Source organism: Cyprinodon tularosa, unplaced genomic scaffold (assembly GCF_016077235.1).
Source record: "Cyprinodon tularosa strain WSP-4 unplaced genomic scaffold, ASM1607723v1 ctg90, whole genome shotgun sequence".
NCBI lineage: Eukaryota > Metazoa > Chordata > Actinopteri > Cyprinodontiformes > Cyprinodontidae > Cyprinodon > Cyprinodon tularosa.
The window spans coordinates 115,001-134,271 of record NW_024039674.1 but is presented as its reverse complement, the minus strand read 5'-3'; the positions used below and the strand labels follow the sequence as shown (position 1 = coordinate 134,271).

General features: G+C 40.3%; 1 protein-coding gene across 1 annotated transcript in view; it reads right to left on the bottom strand.

Moving 5' to 3' along the window:
* Positions 1–6,017: 6,017 nt before the first annotated feature.
* The window catches only part of fam53b (family with sequence similarity 53 member B), a 24,287-nt gene continuing 11,033 nt past the window's right edge, over positions 6,018–19,271 (bottom strand). Inside the window, exons 2-5 of the mRNA XM_038274138.1 lie at positions 18,069–18,298; positions 17,381–17,429; positions 15,049–15,791; positions 6,018–7,038 (exon numbers count right to left, since the gene is read on the bottom strand). Coding sequence (XP_038130066.1) covers positions 6,745–7,038; positions 15,049–15,791; positions 17,381–17,429; positions 18,069–18,158 — 1,176 coding nt within the window. The 5' untranslated portion in view covers positions 18,159–18,298 and the 3' untranslated portion in view covers positions 6,018–6,744. The remainder of the gene's footprint in view (positions 7,039–15,048; positions 15,792–17,380; positions 17,430–18,068; positions 18,299–19,271) is intronic.

The following is a 19,271-nucleotide window of genomic DNA, read 5'->3' as shown; positions in this document are numbered from 1 at the left end:
GAGCTAAGGTGTTGCAAGGTCCTCGTTGCTTCATGATAGCTCTGAAACTTGGCTTCTTCTTGACATTGCATTTTGATTTAAGCAAAAAAAAAAAAACATTCAGCATTTATTTTAAAGAACAGACATGTTTTTCAGTTCCAGATACAATGGACCAAATCCTTTTTTTCTTTCTTTTTTTTTTACCAGCCACACGTTTTTTTTTCTTCCCGTTCAAATTAATGCAGAAACTCTAGTGTGTCGCATAAAATTTCAGTGTGATACATTTATGTTTGAGCTTCTAACACAACTTGACAGTCAGGCAAAATGATCCGGTTGTGCAGACCTATAAAAAAGCATTGCAAGTTATTCTTAGATCATAGAAAATGACAGCATAGGTTGCGAGATGGAGAAGAAACTTCCTAAAGCAGACAATGAGAGGGAATCCATTTTGAAAGCTGAAACAAAAACATGAGAGATAAATATAGTAGTTCCTAAGGTTTTCCTAGTTTTCATTCCCTCTCAAGCTTTTATATCCACACCCTTCTCTCCCTGCTCCTATTCTGCAAACATTAGCTTATGATTTCATTTTCAGCTTTTGTTGATGAAACCCAATAGAGGGGCTGTATTCATAGGAGTGCTAGGAGCAGGAGGAGAAAGGGGCTCATAGCCCTCATTTGCACATTCATAGGAATTTTAAGATTCTTTTTTTAACACTATTCCATGCACGCCCTTTATTAACAATCTCAGTATTGCACTTGGGTTGCATTTCTTGAAACCATTATGAAATGTAAACATATTTTTCTTTGCAGAAATGATGTCCTTGGATCCCTAGAGGTCAAACATCCTGCAAAGTGCTCACTGCAGTCAGCCTGAACCAACATTCATACTTGATTGTATGTCATGTGTTTGGGTTACACTTCTCTTTCATGGCACGCACACTGCCGCGCTTGTGTCACACCTGCGCTCACCCACCTTAAACAACTGCCAGCTGTGTGTTACCTTGAACTTTCATCTCCTCTCATTTGCCTCTTCCTGTTTGACAGGAAATGGGGGTCAGCTGACCAGACGGATCGGGGCACCTGCAGCACTGAGCACTTGGTTATCCGTGGAAAACCTGCACTTGTTTTTACAGCAGACAGTTGTTTGCTCCCCTCCTCCTCCTTTCTGAGTGGAATATCTGCCTGTTGCTTGCCAGATTTTCATGCTTTCCTCTATATTTCATCACTCTCCATTTTTGGTGGCCACCAGTGCCAACACCTCCAGGGGGTGTGGTAAGGTTTTAAGTCTAAAAAGTCGTGGTCTGAGCCAAAGACTGAATTTTACTCCCTTTTCTGTTTCCCTTTCTCCAAATCCTGTCCCAGTTCTCCCCTGACAGCTTTTACCAGCAATCTGAGAAGTGTCCCAGTACAAACACAGAGGAGTCTGTATTCTGCTAATGTGGCCCACAGTCGTCACTACCCCCTCCTCCCTTCAGGGACATGACCTCTTCTCATCTGCCCACTAAAGCATTGCGCTCTAGATACAAAGCATGTCCCCATCATGCCATTCTCCACCTCGTACGCACGTAGGATCCAGGTCTAACGGTGGTCGTATGTCATCCTGCAATGTAAACTGATTGTCTTGCTACTCAAAACATCTGAGGGCCTACAGCTGACCCCTGCAGTGTAACTAGATCTCTTTTTTTCTAAGGATTTCCATTTGCTCCATTTTCTGAGAGAAAGGAAGCCTGTTGGGTGCTGCTACCTTTGTTCCTACAGCCATCGTGGAAACAGGGTTTTTCTTATCATCAAGAACTTTCATGGCCTGGATTTGACCTTTTTTTTTTGTTGTTGCCTTAAATCAATTCTGTCAACAACTAAAGGTCATAAGAGTTGGCGGTCAAACACTTTCCACAGGAACTTTCATTCCAGTAGGAACTTTTATCGCGTTAGAAAACATGACTAATTGTCAGACAACATCAAACTAATTTCAGTATCAAATATTACCCAAAGTTAACCTGCAGCATACCCATTCAACCCAACATTGTTAAGACACAAATGTACTGTAATAAACTTTAAGGGGTTTGATTTCACTACCTGCATCCTTTGTGGATTACAGTAAGGTTCTAGGACTTTAGTTTTTAAAGCTGAAGCTAAGATTACTACAACAATAAAGACAGGTTTGACAGATCCTGTTTGAAGACACAAAGCAGCCTAAAGAGCAACAAATCCCTTCAAGCTAAAGAAAAAAAAATAGATGAGAAGCAAACCCTCTTGCCTTTTTCCTTTGATAAAAACCAGAGGTCTCCTGCTCCAGCCCTTAACCGTGTCAATGCAACACAGGTGATTTACTTCCACATGTCTTTAGATTCTTGAGCATTAAAGGGTCCATTAGGCTGGAGCATTTTAAACCAAAGTATGAGGACTGCAACCTTTAAGAATTCAAATCAGACATCACTGGACCAGATAGAAATAAAAATGTTCTGGTCAGTCCTATTAAATCAGGAATAAGGGGAATAAATGACATATTTACAGTCAATAATGGTGGTAGTGTGTTGGTCTATATATTTGGCTCTACCAGAGAATCAAAGGAAGATGCCCTTCATTCAGAGCCCTGTGCTCTGCAGAAATATTCAGATGACTCTGCATAAACCGCTTTGTGGCATGGTGTGAAATCAATCATCTGATCCTGAATGTCAACAAAACAAGGGAGAGGATTGTAGATTTCACAAGAAATTGGGAAAAGTTTAAACCTATTAACATCATGGGAGAAGAAGTGGAGGTGGTTGAGGAGGATAAATACCTTGGTGTTCACTTGGACAAGAAACCAAAGTGGAGAGGCAACTGTGAAGGCATCTCGAAGAAGGGACAGAGCAGACTGGCGGTTGCAGCAAGATCCTACATATCTTTTAAAAGTCTGTTGTGGAGAGTTTGATCTCTTCTTCCATCCTCTGCAGGGTTAAGCTAAAGACTTAAAAACTCAACAAAATAAAAAAAGAAGGCCAGTTCTATTCTGGGAACTCCTCTAGAACCTCTGAAGACTATTTCTAAAAAAAAAAAAAAAAAAAAAAAAACTACAATTTCCGGTCTACTGGGGAAGTGTTGGCCATAGTGGTTAAAGCAGTGCTCTTGTGCTCTGGGAAGGTTGCAAGTACCTGGTTTGATCCCCAATACCTCCACTCTGGGTACCTGAGCAAGACTCTTAACCCTACACTAATCCCTTGGTGCCGCACAATGGCAGCCCACTGCTCCCCAAGGGGATTGGTTAAATGCAGAGAGTGAATTTCTCCAGTGTAAGATTAATGAAGCTCAAGTATCATTCATAAAGTGAAGAAGATTAAGAAAAAAACAGTGAGCATTATCTGCAGAAGATTTTTAAACAGTGTCAGAGTCAGATGCTTCTCCAATTCTGGTGCAGACAGACCGCTACAGAAGATCCTTCCTGTCTACAGCTATCAATACCTAGAACAACTCGATGAAAAAACCACAAATACCCTATGAGTTAATGGCAGCATTTAATTTCCCTTTATGTACTTTTGAATAAAATTTAGTTAAATAAAATTAAAGCCCTCCTGTGTACAGGACAAACCAGTGATTTTACCTCTGAATGGTTTAAGGTTTAGAGTGGCCTAGTTAAAGTCTGGGAATGAATCAGGTTAGCTGTGGCATGACTTAAAATAGGCTTTTCATGCTCAACAATTGAGTTTAACAGAGATGGGCGTAAACATTGATGATCTGAAAACGTTCGGTGTGGAAATAAAAAAGGGAAATTTAATCTATAAAGGAAGGGAGACTCTTTTTCAAAGCAGGGCTTACTCAGTTTTTAAGCATGTTGTTGGTTTTCTTTTGCATCAAAGGGTTTTGCTGACATGTGGAACAAATATAATATTCTTGGGATAGGGGAATCTGTGGCAGATAAAGTAGAGGCAAGTTGCATGTTAGGATGTTTTTTTATTTAAGCAAAAGAAAAAGAAGAAAAGACTTTGTATTACCCCAATGTCAGTTAAAAACTGACCAGAGTGAGAGCTTGTGGGGGGTTGTGAGAGCATGCAGTGCAGGACCTTGGCATGGCCCACCCCTCCTGTTGTATGCCTATCTTCTCCCAGAACACAGCCTCCTTTCACTCCTGTCACTTCACTGATTAAAGCCCAGGGCCCCTCGGTGTGTCAGTCAGCCACTCAGCACGTTTAACAAGACCCATGTTTACCCATTTCCAGGGCCAGTAAGTGGCTTGCATGTACCACATGCAGCTGACAAAGGGGTGCGACCTTACTGTGCAATTGTACAGATTTTAGCAGAGTAATATAATCATCCATTACAGCAGTATGCACTGGCTTTAGAGGCCACTTACATTCCCCACAGGTGGGGGTTTGTGTGGCATTTGAACCTGGAGGCATTTCGAGCAATCAAATTACTCCACAAGCTCTTTAATGATGCAACTTAATTCCCTCAAAGGTACCTTACACTTTCAAAGAATGCCCAGCATTGCTGACAGCTTCAGCATGCTATAAAAGGGCATGCAATCACAACAGAGCTGACAAAAAGTGAACAATATAAACTCTTGAGGTCTGCACAGGCACCAGAGGCAGGGAGGGGGGGGAAGTAGACAAACGGAGCAGCAACAGCCCTGACACATGGCCCACATTCACTGCTGCCTCCCACGTCACAGCGCTCCTTAGAGAAAAAGACCCTTTTGTTTCTCAGAGTGGGGAGGGATCGAGGTCTTTGGGGTGAACCGTCGCTCAGCTTCACCACTCCACCCGGCATCAAAAAAAAAAGAAAGAAAACTTTTTGGAAAAAAATGGACCGGACTTTCCTCCCCTGCTCTGCGTCCTCCCCGCTTCAGCACACAAACACAGACCCATCAGCCGCACCACGCTTACTGCTGCAATTGTTTTCATGCAACTTAATTGGGGCAGTCTATATGGCTACATGTAGGAGGTTACCAACAATGGTATTAGTGCTAAATAGATGCATGCTGCCTAGAGTTGTGAGGAGGATTAGGTGGGGAAAAAACCTAAAAGAAACCTGGAAAGCAAATCTAAGCAAAATATAGCCTTGTTTCCCAAAGTAATTAACTAAGTAAAAAAAAAAAAAAAAGTATTTTCCACTGTAAAACGGTTCCAACACACAAAATGTCAAACCTCATGTCGTCTCAGAGAAAAGTAGGCCAGCTAACGAAATTCATTCATAGACACGAATCCGCCCAAAACAGCATACAATGCTCACAGAAACATTTATATTTAATATTTCATCCTGAAGTATTTCCATGTGATGCTGTTACAGCCACTTATTTTAATATGCTGATTAGGATTTTAGCTGATATACAGAATTAATAAAAACTCACGTTTTCAGAACTTCAGCATTCATCTTTACTCAGTCCCATTTTGACATTTCTTTGTACTAGCTTTATTCATTACTTATTTTTATTAATATTAAGATGCTTTATACTGTATACAGTTAGAATTCTGTCATTTTAAATAATGATTAAAACACAGAAAACTATTATTTTGTGCAACTCACTGCCTCGTTATCAAAAGCAACCAGGGGGAACATGTCAGCTTGGGATGAGCTGCAGAGCTTAGGTGGGATAATACCACAAGTATTTAACATGAGTTCAAGATGAAAACTAAGCAACATTGCTGAACAAACAATCCCTGTGGTGAAGCTTGGTGGTGGCAGCATCATGCCGTGGGGAGGCTTTTCTTCAGTAGGAACTGAGAGGATGGGTGTGGGACAAAGTGAACCCGTAAAATACCATTAAAAAAAAAAAAAAGGAAAGACTGATGACAGACAGCCAAGTTTGAGCTGTTTAGCTGAGAATGGGTCAAATATTTGAGAGCTGAATGTTCAAATCTGGCAATAACTAATGTCTGAATGCATATAAAACAAATCCCAGTTTGGCAATTTGTAGATCAAACCCAAATAAAATGGCTGCTTTGTGGCAAAATAACAAAAATATTTAAGCAGAGGAATATTTCCCACAACTTTTCTAAGCACCCGAGCAAAAAGACCTATGACAGCTTATAAACAAAGTTAAATAAATTAAATGACAAAAAATTCCACTTTTAAACCTGTTTATTTTTTTTTTATAGAAATTATGTTTCATGTATTACATAACTTTGTAGTTACAAATTGTAATAATGAAAGAACATGAACACAGTTAGCATCTCAAAGCATCTCTCAGACATTCAGGAGCTCAGATTTCAGAGCTGAGCCTGAAGTTACTCAGTAAAACATAAAGCTCATCTTTACTTTGAAGGTGTTTTCTGCTTCTTACTGCTTAATAAAGAGTGAATGGCGCATCAGCAGTAGCTAGTTAAGTGGTGTTCATTCGTTTCCATCATGTACCTATGTGCTAGTGAGGAACGTCAGAGGAAAAAATAAAGACACTCTTTCTAGTGCAGAGAATTTATACAAACCTGCTGTGAATTCTCCAGACAAAAGCACAAGTAGGCTATTCAAGATTAGAGTGATGTCATGGTATCTATGCATTTTATCATTTCCACTCAGATCCCTCTTTACTGCTTTTCGTTTTCTCCTGAGACAACACGTGGGGAGTCGCCTCTAAACACACAAAGTCCCCAAACATAGACATTTAAAGCACAAAATTCCTGCTCAGTCTTCCTTTAAGAATTTTTTTTTTTTAAAGCGCTGGAATGCTCTCTGCATGAGCTTCCCCTAGCTTTGTCCATAAGACTATCAGCACTGTTTATTGTACCACCTGGTGATAAACTTCCAGTCCAGTAATTAGCTTCCCCCCCAAAGGAGGAAAAAGCAGCTCAGTTCAGTTCCTCTCAATCTGCTCGATGTCGAGTTCCCCTCCGAGTTGATACATGTCCCTCGTCATGCTGCACAGCCCCACCCAGAGGGTCTCGCCATCCTTCCCGCCGGTCGTTCCCACCGTCGTGCCGTCGCCGTGGTCGTCAGAGTTCCAGGCAGGATCGGACGACTCCAAGCCATCGTCGTTTTCAGATAAGTCATCACCGTTGGACCTGAAAGAGGGGGCCGCCGGGCCTGGCTTCAGTGGGTCGTCGCTTGTGATACCAGGGCAGCTAAGGCTGTGGAAATTCTGAAGCGTCTGTTTATAAAGATTTGAAATGGGAGAAAAAAACACAAATCATTAAAAAAGAAAAAAAAAAAAGCTCGACAATAAAATTGCTGCCTTAATTTGAAAAAGATCAAATTAAATTTGTCCTGAGATATCAAAAGGAAATGTTGAAATGCGTTAAATCAAACTAATTAATTCAAGGGTGAATCAACATTACAGAGCATTAAATACCAATCCAATTACTTTAATTATTTATTTGAGAAAGTGAAACCCAAGAGATGCATTAAACACAATATGGATAATGTTTAAGACAAATGGGCTCCCAAGTTATGGTCTACACAATCATAGCAAACCATGCTGACATTTTTCCAGCAGACACAGAAACCATCACTTAGAAGGGGAAAGCTTGGTTTTTGCTATGTTCTACATTCAGCGTGGAAATGAGACTAAAAATAAGGCCAATAACTTTTTCAGTATTCATGCTCAATGCAGGTTTGACCCGCTGCAGCCAATATACTGCTAGACTCTAGGGGGTACAGTAGGGCCCAGACAGCAAGCCTGCAACACCACACTACCTAGAAAAGTAGAAAACCCGGTTTTCTTTATTTTAACGCCTGCTTGGATCACGCAGTGTTATTAATTACCTTCAAAGAGTTTTCATAATCTGCTCACGATGTTTAATTTACAAAATCCCACCAGTAGAAACACATGTTTGTCGGCCATATTTATTTCCACAAAGGATTATCCTTTTAGGTCTGGAGTAACGGACAGTAAAACAGATAGCTGAGCCTCGCTAGGATGTTGAAGCAACACTTATTAAATAATAAGGGGAAAATGAATGAGTCATGAACAGCAGCTCGACTCAACAGCAACAATATGCTGACAAACACAACATGGCCTACTGCATGGCATTCCTTGGTAAAAACCTACCAGGTGTGAGAACAAAAGACAAACTGTTGATTAGTGGTCTAAAAATATCTTTTCATATAAAGAACATTTTAAAATCTTGAGAAAAAACAATTCGGGTTTTCTTTAGCTGTAAGCTCTAATTTGAGGGACACAAATGAAGATTATGCTTTCAAATATGTCCTAAAAACCTGGTACTGCTTATGAAATACGCGACAGCAGATGCTGTAGCCTTCGACTTCAGTCTTACGACATGGAGAAGGTTGCTTCAGAGAAATATTATCTAGAAATAAGCCACAGGATGAACCTTTTGGCTTAAGGTATGATTACTCAAGAAAATCTTCTGTCTTGTTATAAAACTGCAAATTAAGAAAGGATGTAGAGTTTATGCTGATTGTTTTAGATCTAAAGGTTAAAGTGGATAATCTCTCAAAAAAAATAATTTCAATTTTAAATCTTAAAAGATAAAACTGGAGTTCCACAGGGGTGGATTTTTGGATCCAAGCTTTTTTTTTTGTTTGTTTATTTTAGTTCAATTATATTCAAGATGCATTACCTAAATTCACCAGCTCTGTTGTTATTGAGTCCAAATTAAGCAAAAAAAATTTATTTTCTGTGGTTGTAGAAAAATATTTGCTTATTATGTCTAATATTTAGTTTTTTTATGTTCTTTATCCAAAAGCAGTTTTGTAAATGTGTGAGATTTTTAAATCTTACCCTTATTCGCTTTTCAGTATGTAGCTTTTAACTCAATCTAAGAGGTTCTCTTTAATCTTTTTAAAAGAAAAAAAAACAGCCAGGAACTAGTTCGACAAATAATCAAGTAAAAATGTTTATGGAAAGATTGTTACCTTTAATACCCACTGACATTAATCAACTGAGCCTAATTAAATGAATAAATAAGACACAAAATGGCTAATGTATGGAGCTCAAAAACAAAAAAGAGGCGGGGCCTATTATTCACCTTGGATTTAAACTGATATGGGCACCAAGCTTGGGTCTGTTTTTTTAGTACTCAGGCCTATCAATGGCCCTTCACAATACTCAGATCTAGGAAAAAAAACAACCTAGAAAGTTCTGCAGGGGAATACACATGTGCCAATGCCGGTGTGGGCATGCTTGCAACAGCTGTACATGCCGGAATGACGAGCTTTTATGGCGGAGGCTTATCCAATCTGTATGGCTCATATGAGGAAGAGGGGGGACAGCTGCCTCATGCTTCGCAAGCGTTGCAGACAAGAGAATAGAGCCTCTGTCAATTCATCCCTCATCTGTGTGCTTATGTAACCTTTAAAAGGGAAGAGACCATTAAAGGTACAGCTTGTTACCACGTTTTAAGAAGTGTGGATGCAGATAATCAACTCCTTTAGCTGATTAGTGAGAATCCTTAAAATCTATCAATAAAAATGTCAAAAGTAGTTCACTAAGAAAACCTGAATATATATGACTATACAAAGTATTAAAACCATCAGCAGTTGGTCTTCAATTGTTAAAATTATTTCAGAAACCATCCCCTTTAAACACAAGCGCAGGGTGAGCAGCTGCAATAACCATAAATCTACAAATCTCCAATGAGGCACAGATGTAGAATCAGACACAGGCGACATTCACTACCAAAGAACCTCAAGCTGTAATGAGGAGATTGGTCCCTACTTTAGGTAGCTGGCAAGCAGATTGAGGCCTTTTATTTTTATTTTAAGGTTTAATCAAAGAAGGTTTAGATTCCACACCGCAAACGACACCTTTTCCTCATTTCATTACTTCACAGAAACATTTTGTGATCTAGACAAAAAATATAGAGAAAAGATTTTAAAAAGCAGCAAAAAAAAGTTAAAGGTTACAGCTTTTAAACTACTTTTATTTGCCCATTCCTCCGGAATCTTGAGTTCTAATAATCCTGCTTTTAGACCTAAAGATTTCCAAGTCCATCAAGATATGAACAAAAGTATTAGTGTTTCAAATACCACAGGGCTACAAAGCAGAGGAAAATCAAGAATCTAATTCAAAAGGTTCAAATGTGTTTTTGATTCGTATTCCTTTCACATCGATTCATATTATTGCATTAATGCCCAAAGAACTAGGCTTAGATAGAACCAGAGAAACTAAATTTGAATTTATCCTAGAGTTTGTTGCTTTAGGACACAGGAGATCAAAGGCAAACTGCTGTTTTTCTTGGCTCTGCTAATGTAGACACATTTGTCAGCAGCAGGCCAAGTATTGCATAGTTGCATTAGCACTTCAGACTCTAGAGTAGGACTTCTGGCTCTGAACATGGGACAGAACCGATGAAAGGGCTGAGCAAGACTATGGAAGGGATAAGAACAACATTGGTAGGAGCATGTAAAACATTTTCAAACCCAGCAGAGTTATGGTCTGAGAAATGCTTTTATTACTGTGTGTTTTAGTCAAGAGTTACAGTAGCTCCTGCAATACTGACCTCAGCTCTACAGCATCCTGTCGCATTGTAGCCCTACTCCATGCATTTTATTCAGATTTAATGTGACAAAACATGCTATATCCAATTTCACACCAATAATACTACACTTATATTAGACAGTTTATCATATGTTGTAAGTGTGTGTATGGGGATCGGGGTACATGACTATTTAACTTTTTGTTATACTTCATATATAAAGTGATCTATACATATTATTTAGTATTATAATACTTATTTATCATTATATCCCCCTTCTTCATGGCTTAGAACCTCATCTTTCTTTTACAGTCACTCTCAAGCTGCCTGTAAAACACATAATCTACTCATTTTAATGGGCGGAACCAAACCTGTTTATACGTCTTAAGATTTGAGCAGCAATCATTGTAGATCACCCGCAACACACCCACTTATTGCATGTGCAATTGAAATGTTTGCAACTAGCTAATTTATCAGTTAAGGGTAGAAGTCTAACAAGAAGTGATGAACTGAAGTCACTCTGACCTATGGAAGCCCAACATTGTTGGAAGACCCTTCTGTTATGATCCTTTGCCTTCATGAAACAGTTTTTAAACTAATGCTTCTCCAAAATGCAGAACACCTGGATAAATATTGAGATCAAATCACACAGCTGGACTCTACAATATCTACCGATGCATTAGCTCCAGAACCAACTGGATTGGATTTCGGAGAAAAGGGGGCTTTACACTCACCGGCCACTTTATTAGGTACACCTGTCCAACTGCTCGTTAACACTTAATTTCTAAGCAGCCAATCACATGGCGGCAACTCAGTGCATTTAGGCATGTAGACATGGCCAAGACAATCTCCTGCAGTTCAAAGCGAGCATCAGTATGGGGAAGAAAGGTGATTTGAGTGACTTTGAACGTGGCATGATTGTTGGTGCCAGAAGGGCTGGCCTGAGTATTTCAGAAACTGCTGATCTACTGGGATTTTCACGCACAACCATCTCTAGGGTTTACAGAGAATGGTCCGAAAAAGAAAAAACATCCAGTGAGCGGCAGTTCTGTGGGCGGAAATGCCTTGTTGATGCCAGAGGTCAGAGGAGAATGGCCAGACTGGTTGGAGCTGATAGAAGGGCAACAGTGACTCAAATAACCACCCGTTACAACCAAGGTGGGCAGAAGAGCATCTCTGAACGCACAGTACGTCGAACTTTGAGGCAGATGGGCTACAGCAGCAGAAGACCACACCGGGTGCCACTCCTTTCAGCTAAGAACAGGAAACTGAGGCTACAATTTGCACAAGCTCATCGAAATTGGACAATAGAAGATTGGAAAAACGTTGCCTGGTCTGATGAGTCTCGATTTCTGCTGCGACATTCGGATGGTAGTTTCAGAATTTGGCGTCTACAACATGAAAGCATGGATCCATCCAGCCTTGTATCAACGGTTCAGGCTGGTGGTGGTGGTGTCATGGTGTGGGGAATATTTTCTTGGCACTCTTTGGGCCCCTTGGTACCAATTGAGCATCATTGCAACGCCACAGCCTACCTGAGTATTGTTGCTGACCGTGTCCATCCCTTTATGACCACAATGAACCCAACTTCTGATGGCTACTTTCAGCAGGATAATGCGCCATGTCATAAAGCTGGAATCATCTCAGACTGGTTTCTTGAACATGACAATGAGTTCACTGTACTCAAATGGCCTCGACAGTCACCAGATCTCAATCCAATAGAGCATCTTTGGGATGTGGTGGAACGGGAGATTCGCATCATGGATGTGCAGCCGACAAACTGTGTGATGCCATCATGTCAATATGGACCGAACTCCCTGAGGAATGCTTCCAGCACCTTGTTGAATCTATGGCACGAAGAATTGAGGCAGTTCTGAAGGCAAAAGGGGGTCCAACCCGTTACTAGCATGGGGTACCTAATAAAGTGGCCGGTGAGTGTATATAAATACAATCCAGAATATGAGCTGTACTACTTTATAATTGTCTACCCAGTAAAACTTCATAACCCATAACATTCAGCAAGTAGCAGGCGATCGGATTCTCCTTGTCAGAGTTGCCCCACTGAAGTGTCTGGATGATGGTAAGCTTCAGAAACATTCAGCAATACTGTTGGCGCTCTTTGAATAGCAAGGAGACTATGAATCCTGGTGAGCTAAACACGTTTTGGATTAAGATTCTCAATTTGAAAAGTGATTCTTTGTGTTTCTGTTCCTAAAATACTAAAAAATGTGTACTTTTGTTCTTTGTACATCTTCCAAACCAGAACATAAACGGTGGAGAAGATCAGCAGCTTTAAGCTCTGGGAAAACATTGCTGGTCGTCTGGCCTGGTGTTGTTTTTCTCCACACTGACCTCGCCTCTGTTCAAAGCCCCCATGGCGTCTGCTGTGTCACAACTGTGACACTGGTGAACTCCAAGTGACCGTCTCCCAAGTGTTTATTATCATATGTGAAACTCCACTGTGTGGGGGCAGAAAGACTTGAAGCCGGCATGGATGTACAAATCAGGTGTGATGGATTGGGTACACACAGACCATTTTCTAGAGGTCTGCTTTCACCCAGCTGTCTTTCCCCAAGGCAATAAACAACACCGCACACTTCTATTCCTTTTCCTGTGAATGCGGATACACACCCACATTATCGGAATGTGACTCTGAACAGGCCTGCATGAATGAATGATTGCTGGCAGACACACTCATACGAGGTGTGTTCGAGGGAGAACGCCATGACCTTTACTGAAGGTGTTTGTTTTCACCACATGCAAAGCATAATGAGTGTCCAGCCTGAGTCTAACAAGCAGAGACCGGAGGACCTGGACAAAATCTCCCTGGGAGACTATCCTGTTTAGATCTGAAAACGTGTCGGTGGAGTTGGCACCTGACAAATACTCCAGAGACTTTAGTCAAATGTGGCTTCGAAAAAATATTCCTACCCCTCAGTTCCTAGAGTTTAAATAGGATAATTGTAAAATGTAGTTTTATAGAAAAAGGTAAATATTTATAATTTTTGAGGTGATCTACTCGCCCATTTAAGGGGCTGTTCAACAGGAGGGATGTATAGTGCCAAGCTTCCACCATCTCTCAGAGCTCTGCTCAAATAATCATCTGAAAGTGGAAGGCATGTGGCAGACCTTAGAAAAGGACAAGCACCCTGAAATCCACGGCTCAGGTAGGTGGATCTGTTAACAGGACAACTAATGGGTCTCCAATAATCATGCCTCTATGGAGGAGAAGCATCTCTGAGGACTAAGCATAATGTCTCTTTTACGGTTTGTCATGTAGGAAACACAGTAAGCATCTTGAAAAAGCTGATGTGGATGGGAAAAATACATTTAATAAAACTTTTCTATTTAGCATTTGTCACAAAATTGAAATCTGTGTTTGTAGTGTGCCAAAAAATAATGAGTGGGGATGAACTGCTAATTGCTTATGGTCTAAAATAGGGATGCATGATATAATCGGCCCCCTATCGGTATCAGCCTTAAAACTGAATATCGGACATCGGCCACCCCACCGATATTTAACCCGATATTTGATCAGCTTCTGAGTTTCTAAAGTCTTAAAAAAAAAAAAAAAAAATACTACTTCTTCTTCTTCCTCAAAAACTTCTTTTTTACAGACTTAAAAACTTCTAAAGACGAGGGAAAAAATATTGATACATTAAAATATCCCAATATCTTCATATGCTGATATATTGCCATTTAAAAACACCATATCAATCTCTTTTACTAATGAAATATTGCTATATGTCATCGTTATGCTACGAAATCCCCCGAAAATTCACGAAATTTTGCCATATTTTTATATGTTGATATATTGACGTGGTATCGATCTATTTTACTAACAAAATCTCACAAGAATTTGCAAAATATCACGAGTTTGTAACAGAACAATGAGTTTTAAAATATCGGCATATCGAATATCGGCCAAAATCCCAATATCGTGCATCCCTAGTCTAAAATGTTCAAAAACAGTTATAAACCACTGGACTTTGTTTTCAAAGATTAAAGACATTTCATTTCCAACCCAGAAAGCTTTCTCAATTCAAAATGTCTGGATTCGCGTTCATATATAAAATGTTCTGTCAGAACTGAACTAACCATTTAACATCACTATTTAGAGATGCCAAAAATGTTCATTACCTCTTTAACAGGCAGATTTTATCGTCCAAAGTGAGATAAACAGAAATTTATAAATCCTTGAGACTTTTCACAAGGTTCTATTATTGCTATCATACTTTGTTTTACTGCTTTGCACTCTGAGGACCCGCAGTCTGTTAATGCACATTTTTAGTAGTATTTTAAATATGAAGTTATGTTTGGCATACAGCCCTCTTCTGCTAAATCAGGATAAAACCCACAAAGTAACCATCATTCTGTTATGGCGCCTCGCCAGTGAATGTTTGACTTAAAAACCCAAGCGCAGCATAAACTACTCAGGTTTCAGTAAGTGACCTAATAATCATTTATTCCTAATGTCTATTTAGCCTGATAAACTTTCATAAATAAGATGTGCTATATGCCCTCTTCGACCATTTCTTTTTTAAAACCAAGTTCACCTCTTTTTACTAAATTTTTGCCCCTCCTTTTAAGATCGTTTTCATTGCTCTCATCTGATATGCAGCCTTTGATGTTGTCCCCTAATAATAAAAGACTAACTGGTTAAAAGCAGGAACTCCTTTCCCATATTTCCTCACTGGTCGATCGGTTTTCCAAACACCAACCTGAGTCATCTTTGCCAGATCCAGGGAAGGTCTCTGTTTGTGACTGTCTGCCGGCCTCCTGCGTTTCACACCAATCTTGTTCTCGTTTAAGACACACGGCTGGGAGCGACTTCGAGCGAGGCCGCCCTCCCCGCCTCGCCGCTTGAGTTCGGGAGTGGAGTCAGGGGAACTTGCTGGTGATGATTCCTGAGCCTCGGGGAGGCAGATTTGTTCATGAGAGAGGTAGAGGGGCTGGGCGGACGGCGCAGAGGAGGGGGTTAACCCAGAGAAGGCGGAAGGCCTGGGTGAAAGCTGGGAGAAGCAGGGCGATTCCTTGGTGAGTGAACGGGCTGGGAGGCTGAAGCTGAAGCTGCGCTGCATACCCGGAAAACTGAGCTGGGAATTTCCGACAACGCTTCGCTGAACGCTGCCGCCGCTGTGGCATCTCCTCTTTTCTACAGACGTCCACACACGGGAGCTTTGAGGGCGCCAGATGGAGGAGCGGCAGCTCCCAAGCTCGTCGGAGCAAGACAAGGAGCGGCACTGCCGTTTGCTGGGGGGAGCTGTGGAGTGTGAGGTCTCAGTCAGACTGAGGTCCTGCAGCAGGTTGGAGATGGTGCTTGAAGTGGAGCCGACATCCCAGCCCCAGTGGTTAGAAGTTCTGTGCACCTCAGGCAGGACGTCCCAAAGGCTCTCCAGGCTGGTCCCAACAGGCTGCTGCTGAAAGGCACAGCTGGTCCCCACCTCACGCCATCGACTCGCCTCTGTAACAAACGAAGCAAAAACACCTGCTTTAAAAAAGGCAGATGACAGATATTTAGTGCAAGCTTGTTCCATGTGTTTAAAATTCCCAATACGATGTTAACAACTGAATCATTTTAAATTTCCTGGGGCTACACTTTCTCAGATAAAAGTCCCTTATCTGAGGTTTGGACTATTAAATTACCCAGAGATTGATGAGGGGTGTTGCTGAACCAGACTGTTCAAATGGACAGAAAAGAAAATGTTTTGTTGTTAAGTTTTTATTTTATATTGCTTACCAATGAATTTCGTGGTTATTCTGCAGAAGTTTACTCAATCAGGTTATCCCAGGCAATTGTGGTGAAAAATTGACACATGGGAGTACAATTTGGCCCATGAGCCGCAAGGGTTATATCATCAATGATGACATGCCTAGCGTGTATTGACTGTTTTGTTCAATACTGATAAGTTGTGGCTTAAGGGCTGAATTTCTTACTCCATTGAGTCGATATTCCACTTGGATTTCAGAGAGACATCCTGACAGAACTCCTGCACAGGAACCACTTGGAACCACTTGAAATGCATTTATTAAAAGAAAATATATTCGCATCCATTTATCACTTTATATAAAAAAAGAAGGGATTTAATGCTACTCGGATCTTATTTTAAACAACAACAACAAAAATTTAACCCTTCACTACAGCTTAATCATTTTTATTCTCCATGATTTTATGTTTTTAATAAACAGGAATATTTACGAACAGCCCAAATAAGGAAAGCAGATCAAGTTTTCTTCAAAGACTGACCGGCAGACCTGCTTTGTTTTTCCATACAACACAGGCAGACTGTTTCCAAGAAAGCACTTTCTTGGGAATTTGGTTTATGGATCTCGGGTAAAATATTTCAAATTTTAACAACCTTTAAGAACCCTTGATCCCAGTATCCAACGCATCTATATGTTGAAGTCCTGCTTCAAGCTTAGTCAGAGTGTCGGCTTTTGTTTTCATGGTCTGTTTTTATAGTACTCTGTAGCTTTGTGTTATGGGTACTAAAAATAAACCCTGCTCCGTCCCTCAGGCACTACTTTAGTGTCCCTGTGTGTGTGCGCAGCTGACTGGAAAAAAGGAAGGAAACTCAACGTCCAGCTGGCTCACTATGCTGGAGTCGGCGTCAATATATACATATCAAACATTCTGATGAGCGGGTTGCTCCTGGGGGGAAAGTACCCTCCCAACTGTTATTTCTCTTTTGTTTTGAGTGAAGTTAACCAAGTAAGGTGGTGAGTCAGCAGCTAAACATGGCAGCAAGCGCCCAGTCCTGGCATGCAGCAGGTTTGTTCTTCTCAGAGGATAAACATCAATGATAAACAAAAGGAAAGAAAGAGAAAAACAAAGCTTGCAGGTACTACCCTCATCTATGCAAGGACTCTGCTTGGGTGAGCTGCAACTTGCTAAATTACACTACCCAGATTTGCTTGTTGCGTAATCATCCCAGCAAGGAAAAGGAGATGACCTCAGAAGCCAAAAACTCATGACATACATGCTCATAATCAATGCGTGTAAAACTTCTGTGCACAACTGCATTTTTATTAAATGAGATGAGAAAAGCTTACCCATGAGTCCGCAGGAAAAAAGTGCCGGTCCCTGGCTCATGATCTGTGCCTGGAGGTGTGTTATAACATCAGAAAAAAAATAGATTCTGTCACTTCTTTAAAAACACAACAGAAACATAATGAATATGGGAATTTATTCAGTTCAATAAAAGTTCAAATCTTTAGCATGTATTGTCTCTGATGAGTTCAGCCGCTGCAGGGTGACGTCATTTCATATTGCATTCATTGAATACATTTATTGAATGCAACTCATTCCACGTGAGCGGGGGGGGATTTTCGTTCAATGCTGGCAGAGCTTCAAGTTGTAAGGACGCAGAGCAAAAGAAAATACAGAGTTATTTAGTCAGCCCTATTTGACAAAAATGCCCAGAGGATTCCTGGTATGCTGCCAGATTTTATGATGCAATCATCTGTAATTGTAACACAAGTATCCTCCACTTATCGTAAAACATTCCCATTGTTTCTCTGATGTCATATCCTGTGTGTCACTCAAACCCCTGCCCGAGAGTTAAGTTTTAGTAGAACTAAAACATGGGAGTGTAGAGGTAGGCGGCCTTAATTAATAGCAGCACCTTATCCTCTCCTTTGATGAACACAGCTGAAATCTCTTGGCGAGGTTAAATAAACATGAAATGAAATTTCACAAGCGAGGAAAACCTGCTTATGTAATCTGAAAACATCCTCTTACCGTGCCCAAGTCTTTACGTGTTGATGCTACATCGTCGCCTCCCTTTTTTTCCACAGTTTTCTTGTAAATGATCACCATTGCAACGCACATCCTTGTCCACAGCCGTTCCAGTAAATAGAGATTGGGCTGCAGGCCATTTCTTCAGGCTCGGCGGCGTTAGTTGGCTGTCATACGGCTAATACAGAAGCCCTCAACTTCTCCAGGAATGTGCTTTACTCTTTGGCCTGACACTGAGTAGACAAATGGAGAAGAGGATTAGAATTGGGACATTTTTGATATTCTGAGAATTAAACAAGCAACTGATGGAGAAGAAGGGATCCCTCAAATTGAAAGTCAAAAGAAATTCCCTGAGAATCTTTGTGGTTGCTGTGTTAACCAATACCGAGTGTCGTCCAAGGTCTTCTGTTTCAGCATGATTAAGAATGAAGGCTGAATTTAGTGACACTCAAAATGAATGGCATAGTTTTAAAAAGTTTAAACTGCACAGAAAAAAAACTACAATTTCCTTTCAAGTTACCCCAACTGCTGATGCTCTCTGCCAATCAGCAGGCTGAAAGGAGCCTCCCAAACTTATTAGGAAGACAAATTTCACTATTTTTTGTTTTACTACCCATTTCGATATATAATGGATTATTATTTTTCTGCATAGCCAGAAATAAACTGTACCAAATTTTGACAATAGATGCCATGACTTGCTGTGTTAGAAGTGAAAGACTGGTTCACCCTTAGTGCACTGAGGAGCATCTTTGCAGATCTTTCCTTCCAGCAGCTATTAAGGCTTCAGGACCATTACTGCTCCTAATATTGTTAATATGCTGCTTTCATCATTGCCAATCATAGCAGTTTTTCAGATTTTTCATCTAAACAATCTCTTGCCATTTTATGACACAAAATGTATACAATGAAATTTGGTACATCTTTTATATAATCTTCCTCTTAAGCTTTTTGCTGAAAATAAACCTGCATAAATGTTTTGAAAGGTAAAGTCTGTAGGTAACTACATGTTGCATGTGTTAGAATGAATTTAAAGCAGAAATAGTATTTAAATATTTATTGGAAACTAAAATACATTATTGCAAAAGGATAAATAAAAGAACAGAAAGACAGAAATCTAAAAAAAATATTTAAAAAAAACAGACAGAATGATGCAAAGATGTAAAGAAAAAGAAAACTCCAGGCTGCTTAAAAACTGCATTATCGTCA